At 33.0% G+C, this 8,543-nt stretch overlaps 1 protein-coding gene across 1 annotated transcript; it reads left to right on the forward strand.

Moving 5' to 3' along the window:
- Positions 1 to 1,997: 1,997 nt before the first annotated feature.
- Positions 1,998 to 2,777, forward strand: LOC143593658 (E3 ubiquitin-protein ligase RSL1-like; the record flags this gene model as incomplete). Its single annotated transcript, XM_077073222.1, has 2 exons — positions 1,998 to 2,593; positions 2,681 to 2,777. Coding segments are annotated over 2 exons (693 nt in total), but the record flags the coding sequence as incomplete, so codon positions are not given.
- Between the last annotated feature and the right edge of the window lie 5,766 nt (positions 2,778 to 8,543).

Consider the following 8,543-nt stretch of genomic DNA (forward strand, 5'->3'; position numbering starts at 1 on the left):
TACTTCGTAAAATCACTAAATATTATAGATATCGTCTATAATTGAACCCTCGATTCGTTCGGGTTTCAATAACTATCGATTGATTAATCGCATAATCAATACGATGAGTTATATATTCACGTACAATCAATACAGTGAACCCTGTATTCTCGTATAATTACGATGGTAATTCATGTACCAGACATTAAATATGACGTAACTATTGTCTACCGGTTAGGGTATACCGGGTTTCGTCGGAATCGTTATACTTCTTCTTATTCCTACAAAAACTATACTTCCTATTATAACCTAACACATAGTTTCATATATGAAACACGATAACCCTGGGTAAAATTTAAAATAAAAATTATAAATTCTGCAATTTAGTATTGATTGGGCCGAGGTCTACTAAAACCCGGGAAATAGGTTGGCAAAAAAACCTATACATTTTAGGAGTATATATTGATATTGAAGTTTTTCCACCGATCATCATTCTTCATCCAATCAAGCATAAGTTTGTTTGTGATTGTGTTTCTTCTCAACCTCATCATCGCATTCATTCAGGTAAGCATTAATTAGGGTTGTTCGATGATCATGCACGCAAACGTCTCCTGGCGTTGGGTACGGAATATAGTAACAGGAAACGCTAAACTACCCACGATCCAAAAACGGTGTTTCGAATCATGTATCTGGCGGTGTTTGTTAAAACTCTTCCGGTATATATACAGGGCTATTATTGGTTTTGGGGTTCTGGGGAAAGAGAGCAGGTTAATATTATGTACAAAAGCAATTGTTTTTTTCATGAGTATATCAAGTTTAATATTTTTAAATAGATGTTTTACACACCCTTATAACATAAACAAATTATTCTAAGGCTTCAATCAATTATATATTACAATTAAAACTAACTGCTTAAGAATTTTAGGTGGTAATTATAAAATATGTCATTAAAACTAATTGACGTTGTTTAGTATATTTGATTTTTGCCGTTTCGAGTAGGTTGATGGATGATATTGAATTATGATTTCATATTAAAAAATATAGTGCATTTTTTCATGTTAATTTTGGTTGCTGTATCTAACATGCATATGGGCATTTACCTATTTGTTATAGATGGATTTACAAGAACCACAATACATACAAATACCAAGCGACAGTGATGGCGAGAACGTGGAACGACAAGCCAAGAAACGTAGAAAAGGAAGGTGCAACTACGATAAGAGTGAGTTTGTGCAGACTCTGATGCTAATAGTACATTACTTAGTTATTAAATATTCAGTTGAATAATATCATATTTTCATTCGTATAAAACTTTATATGGGTTTTCTCCCAAATCGAGTGATTATCAAACGTTTGCCGGAAGGTGAAAGAGATTGAGAAGATAATGAAATTATAAAAATCCTTGACTTTGTATTGGATAATAATATTATTGTTTATATAATCAGCTAGGAGATGATGCAAAATAATAAAATTATAATCTTGGAATCTGATAGAATACAAAACACTAATTGCTGATATTCCATAACCTCTATTGATTTTACCTATGCACTATGCATTTATAAAGGGTTATACTATACCTACACCACCCTCATTTATTTCAAAGTAGGCCATCAAAACGGCCGTTAGACAAATACCCCAATGGTCGTTTTGAAAGTAGGGAGTCAAACTTTGAAAAATATTGGTCAAGACGACTGTTTGATAAATATCCCAGCGACTGTTTTGAAGATTAGTAATTAAAACGCCATTTGACAAATACCATGACGGTATGTGTCCTTTATAACAAATTGTTGTGTAGATTGATACAAAAGCTAATCAGCCTAAAGGAGACAACTGTTAATTAAAGCTCTGATCTTTATCATATTGTAGATGATCTATACGTTGAGGATCTTACCGGTGAGGATGAAATCTTTCCTATTTCTGATGAGAGATACGCAGAAGAACTCCAACTTCAAGAGGCATTAACATTCCGCACAGCATCACTAATCCCTTCCCCATCTTCACCAACTCAAAACGCATCATCATCGAAGCAGCCATTGATATCATTGTCTGAAGCAAGTAAGTCGCCGGCTTATAGCTTCTGTGCTATTTGCATGGACACAAAGACGGCGTCTGAGATGTTTGAAAACTCCAACGTTTGTCGTCATTCGTTTTGTCAAGAATGCATATGTGGACACGTGGCAGCCAAAATCAGTGAGAATCGAGCCAGGGTTAGGTGTCCTGACCCAAGTTGCAAAGGGGTGATCGGGCCGGAAGCTTGCAGATCCATTATTCCAAATGAAGTGTTAGAAAGATGGGAGAATATTCTGTGTGAATCTTTGATTACGGAATCTGATAAATTCTACTGCCCGTTTCAAGATTGCTCTGCATTGTTGGTGAATGATGGTGGTGTGGCAGTAACGTCATCAGAATGCCCGTATTGCAACCGGCTGTTTTGTGCGCAGTTTAAGGTTGCATGGCATTGTGAGATGAATTGCGTCGAGTTTCAGAGCTTGAGGGGGGGGAAGGGAAGTGAAAAATTGTTGATGGATCTTGCAAATAAACAAAAATGGATGAGGTGCTCAAAACGCGGCTTTTATGTGGAAAGAGTTCGTGGTTGTAGTCGCATTTCTTGCAGGTAATGGCTGGCTCCTGTTCCATGATTTTTGGATTGATTGATGATGATGATGATGATGATGATGATGAGTTTTGTTTGTTGTTGCAGGTGTGGCCATAAGTTTTGTTATTATTGTGGAAAGCCTTTTGATCTTGCAAGAATGGGTGAACGTTGTTGTCGAGGAGTCCTTAATATACGAGGTTAAACAGTTTGTGTTTGATTAAAGCAGGTTTTGTGTTATATACAGGTTGACACGCTTATGACACACTAAAAATTGTGTCTAGACTGGCTAAAACTTGCCTAATTTATGGCACATTTAAACTTATTTAAATATTTAATTTAATAAAATTCTAAAATTATTAAATATCTTATAATTTTGAAATCCTTCGAAACTTTATTTGAATCTTCGGTACTTATAACTCAATTAAACCCATCAAATAGTAGCAATCGAATTATTATATTCTAAAACTCTACGATATATTCTTGAGTTTTTTATTTAAGGGTTTGGGAAAATAAAAGATAAAGAAAAATTTTCTTTTTTCATTCTTGAGTTTTTTTGTTAAAAGAAAAGAAAGAGAATGGAAAGAAAAGTTAGTGTTTTTTTTCTCCAAAACTTTCCAGCTAAATATGGCTCGATTTGGAAGGAAAGTTTATAGCCATGTACAATATTACTATTTATTCTATCTTTTTCTTCCTATTTAACTCAATAATGAGGACATAATTGTAAAGTTACAATTTTTTTTCCTATATTTTCCTTCATATCTAACTCAAGAATGTAATTAACACTTTCTTTTCTTTTATTTTATTTTAACTCGAGAATGCCATTTAAGTATATAATTTCTTTTCCATTTTTCCCCTATCCAATCTTATCATTTCTTTTCCTTGTATTTTAAACTCAAGAATGCAGTGCTAGCATTCGTTTAAATCCATCGATTGTCACAACTACATCTTTTGTTTAATTTCAATCTGCTATGTTTCGATTTGCGGGTTCATATGTTTAGGTTTGTAGTTGATATGAATTGATGGTTAAGTTCTTGTATTTTGTATTATGGTTTTAAATCCAAGTTCTTGTACTATATTTCGATTTGCAGTTGCTGGATTATGTATTGTCAAGTTCTTGCACTTTAAAGTCAAGCTCTTGTTCTATATTTGCCATAAATCTATGGTTTCAAAGTCAAGTTCTTATGGTCAACTTCTTTAAGTTTATGGATTATGTATTTGTCATTTTCTTTAAATTTCTGAAAGTTTAAGGGTTTGTTGGAGATAGGTCTTGTAGATGCTATGCCATCTTGGTTAGGTCATTCTGTGTCATTCATGCTGCTTAACAATTATACTTACATATGTTAGCAAGTCGTGTTTGTTTAACCTATTTATCAACGGATCCATGTTCGTGTTTGGGTAACTGACATGTATAATTAATCGTGTGGTGTTCGTGCTTGATACATGAGTTAATCGTGTTATTTTGTGTTTAACTTGTTTAACAAAATTAGACATATTTGCCAGCCCTATACACATTAGTGTTAATACTTGTCATGTGCCTTGCTCTAAAATTGTTTTCTTATGGCCATACAATTTTCCCCGCTCATCATCGTTAAGTTTGCATATTTGTCATTTTCATTCTCAAAAGATATAATTAGCACTTGGCAGGGATTGCATGTGTCTTTATAGGCTTTGTGCGAGGAAAAAAATGGGCCCTAATATAAACTACACGTGCGCACACATACATGATCAATAATAGAACATACAAAATTGTTAAGCTAAAATCTCAAATAATTAATATATTTTATAAAGGATAAGCCTAATCAAATAATTTCAAAGTTCAAGACATAATTTCATAACAATACCTCGTAATCAAAATTTGCTTCAATTTCAAATAATCATAACTCAATACGAGAAAACGTCCCAGTTTTAATATTAAATAATAAACATATTTACTTAAACTAAGCATGTTTTTTTTTTCAACTGAATACAAACAATTACAAATTAAATAATTAAACAAAGATGATATATATAAATGCATAAAGCATAAACATGCAAAAGTGATATTTAGAAAAACCTCCTCCTTAGTGTCATCCAAATAGTTAAACAAGATGCAAAAGTGTCCATATTTCAATATGAGAGACAAATATCTCCATAAAACGATAACATAATGTTGATTTATGAAAAAAAAAAGGAAAAGAAATGTAAAGAGGATAAACAAAGAAGCCAGTAATGCATTTCATCGAACCCTAAAAAAGGTTGATATATGTTTATTCAATGTCTTAGTACTCTTATTTGTTTAAATTTGTTTGGGCCTACGATTTTATATTTGGGCCAGGACTAAACCAGTGTTTGTTAAATGCTGGACTGTTGAACCTCAGGCTGGTTGGGCTGTTGCTGATCAAAACTATTATGGGCCCTTTCGGATTTGGGCCCTGTGCGGCTGCACGGCTTGCACAGGCCCAAAACCGACCCTGGCACTTGGTCAAAGAAAATTTTTAAAGCGGTTATTTTATTATTTAATAAAGTGGTTTTTGAAGCATTTTAAATGTATGTGCTACAAAAAAAAAATAATAATAATAATGTGAAAAAATATTAACAAGATCGAATTAAATGAATGCCTTAAGGAAAAATTCAAACACATTAAAGCAGTTCATGACCATTGTAAAAACAACGGTTCATGTGTGTATAGGTCCATCAAATAAAGTTGTTATATGCATCAAAAAACGACGGCCAAATGCCATCAAATAATCTCATCATTTACAACAGTCATATGCACAAAACATACACAAACACTCATTCTATGACCCACCTAATACGACATTCATAACACATAATTACAGTGGTTCATAACCAAATACAACGATCATTTGCAACTCTAAAATGAATAAAAATAAGATTAATAATATGTATCAACCTAGCAACCAAAAACTGTTCAAAAAGATTATTTTAAAGTTGAAGGGTCAGAGAGTAAATAATCCAAAGTATAACATGCAAAGAACTAAAATGAAAATATCCAAAAAGTTGGTCAGACAGACCAGCTAACCAACACCATCCATTTCAAACGATTAGTATAAGGGCTCATAATAGGTTGGCAGTTTCCATTAGTTGTCAAATTGCTAATCTTGCCAACAATTTTGTGACGGCTCATCTAAAGGATAAGTACTGTTATTTTTGTCAGCTTGTTGGTTACTTGGTTGCCTGTTGAACCCTTACTTATTCCTATCCAAACGATTTGAGCTATACAAAGGGATGTCATGCAAGTCCTAATTAATCCCAATCAGTTAGAAATCATTTCTAGCCCTTATACATTCAAATCAAAGAAGAAAGTTGGTGTTATTGGTGGTTTGTTTAACCATAAGCAAGTTAATAGGGTTAAGGTGTTCTTCATCATTAAGCCTAGTTTGCAAGTGTGGAACATTTTCTCGAAAGTTGTCAGGTTTGTTAGTAACAATATCATGATCATAATTCATAAGTTAGTTATTAGCTAACTTGAGGTAATGTTTTTAGGATTTCATGTTAGTTTCTTGAAAATTAAGCTTTGATTATTGTTAGCTTCTCATAAAACTTGTTCAAACCATGTATTAAAAAGGGGAAAGTGAATACGGTGCTGTTGGTCGTTTAAGCTTAGACGTAAAATCCACAAAACTACGCAGTTTTGATAATAGAAAATATATCTAAATGTTATTTCCTTCCAAAGATAAGAAAGAATATATTCTCCAATTCCAATTTTGTTTCATTCTTCAACCATGCTTCAAGTAATTTACAGAATTGAAATTCATAAATACTTGAGATGATATACAAGTTGAATGGTTGATTCACAACTTGTCCATAATTTGGTACTAAGATGGCACCGATGTAATTCCATATTTGAAATTGGGGATCGAGACGAGACGAGACGGCGCTGATCAGCCGATGGATTTGAATTTCAAATTAAATTTATTTGATTATTTAAAGGCTGCTTCCAATACATTTTGATCCAGTTTCCCGTATCAAGTTCGGTTTGAGATACACCTTTTTCAACTATGAAACTACGTAGTTTTGATATGTTTTGCGTTTAAACTTAGACAGCTAACAGCACCGTATTCACTTTAGGGGAAAGTGAATACGGTGCAGTCAGCCGCCCAACATTACACGAAAAACACATCAAAACTGCGTAGTTTTGATTAAAAACTTAATTAATTCATATTTGACAAATCCCTAAACCACGTCTGATGCTTTTTGAATCAACCCTATCCATAAACCAAAGGTTAGTTCCCCAATCTAACAATGAAGACCAAGATTAACAATGAAGACGAAGATTAGGTCGTTCCCTAATCTACCCTTCAATTCTCTGCAGGTAATTGGTCTATAAACCCTAATCCCCTAAATCTTTTTTTTTCTATTCCTAACAAACAGACGATTCAATTCTTGTTAAGCGAAGGAGTTTTCCAGTTCTTGGAGGAAGGTTACAGCTTCAAAGAGGTGTGATTTCCTATTTCTTATTGTATATGCTGATATTTTATGGGTATAATTTGAAAATAATACAAGCTTTGTTTCATTTGACTAATTAGAATGTGTAAACATGTGGTGGGGCGTACGAGTTTGCTGATTTACCTAAAGAAAACCTCGGAGTTGTAATTGACAAAGAAGATGAGATGAATTTTGTTGTTGCATGTGCAATTTTTTTAGCCTTATAATTAGAGCTTGGAATGATCAGATCCCAGCTTGAGATTGAACTTGAAAAACTGAGTTTAAAGTTACTTTATCAGACTAACAGTTTTTAGCTTTTTAAGTGCATAACGTCAGCAATTGAGGAATAAATTGGTGGTTGGTTAGCTTTGTGATTTTTAGATAACTGTGTTATTGATTTAGGAATTTGATTTAATTTGTATTTAGTTTTGATAGGTGGTAAGCTAGTGTAGGGATGAGCGTTTTCGGTACGGGTACCGATTGGTACCGGTACCGAATTCGGTACCGATTTGGTTTTGATAGGTGGTAAGCTAATGAGGAGATACTTGTTTGTAGTTGGATACGTTTTCTAGTTTTTGTTGTTACGTTTATGTCCATGTAAATGATTGTCATTGTATTTGAAAGAAATGAAAAAATTCATATTTGTTATGTACTTTGTTAGACAGAAAAAGATTGAAGAAATGAAAAAAAAAAAATCATTGTTAGCATAGATAAAGATGTAATGCATGTATGAAACGAGTTTCCTCTATTTAGAAGGTTGCATAGTTTTACATTATTATCAATATTTAGCTGGAGTTTGTAAAAGGTTGGACAGCTTAAACACATATTTTGGACAAATATGCACCATCAAATACGCAGCAATTTGGCTTCCACCATTTCCACAGTTTGCACACACATTTTAGACCCGTGTGCAATTTATAGTGTTACGTTTTGACCCGTTTAAGTTTATATTCTATATTTTGGCCCGTTTTGTTTTATATTTCTATATTTTGATCCGATTTCAATTTATATTGCTACGTTTTGGCCCGTTTAAATTTATATTCTATATTTTCACGCATTTTGTTTCATATTACTATATTTTGATCCGATTTCAATTTATATTGCTACGTTTTGGCCCGTTTGAGTTCGTATTGCTAAATTTTGGCCCATTTCGTTTTATATTACTATAATTTGACCTGGTTCTAATTGATACGTTCTTGACTCGTTTATGTTCGTATTGCTATATTTTGGCTCATTTCGGTTTAGTCCGTCTACAGCTTCATGTACACGAATATTTAGCAAGTTCATTGTTCCTTGCATGCCATAACAATATGATTGTTATTTTCTTTTGTTTTTCATACATCAGTTGTTATTCCAAGGGTGCTGCTTTTCATGCAATTGCATACCATCCTCCACCTTTAAAATGGTTTAATAGAATCATACTATCATTAAAATATCAAAAATACTGAAAATGAAAAGATCCAAAGATTACATCAACAAGTTCATTTTGTACGCCACAGTAAAGCTACAAAACTATCAAGTCTCCAAGTCGATTCACATA

The sequence above is a fragment of the Bidens hawaiensis genome, unplaced genomic scaffold (genome assembly GCF_021521415.1).
Source record: "Bidens hawaiensis isolate Kalapana, Puna unplaced genomic scaffold, B.hawaiensis_p1.1 tig00042469_1, whole genome shotgun sequence".
NCBI lineage: Eukaryota > Viridiplantae > Streptophyta > Magnoliopsida > Asterales > Asteraceae > Bidens > Bidens hawaiensis.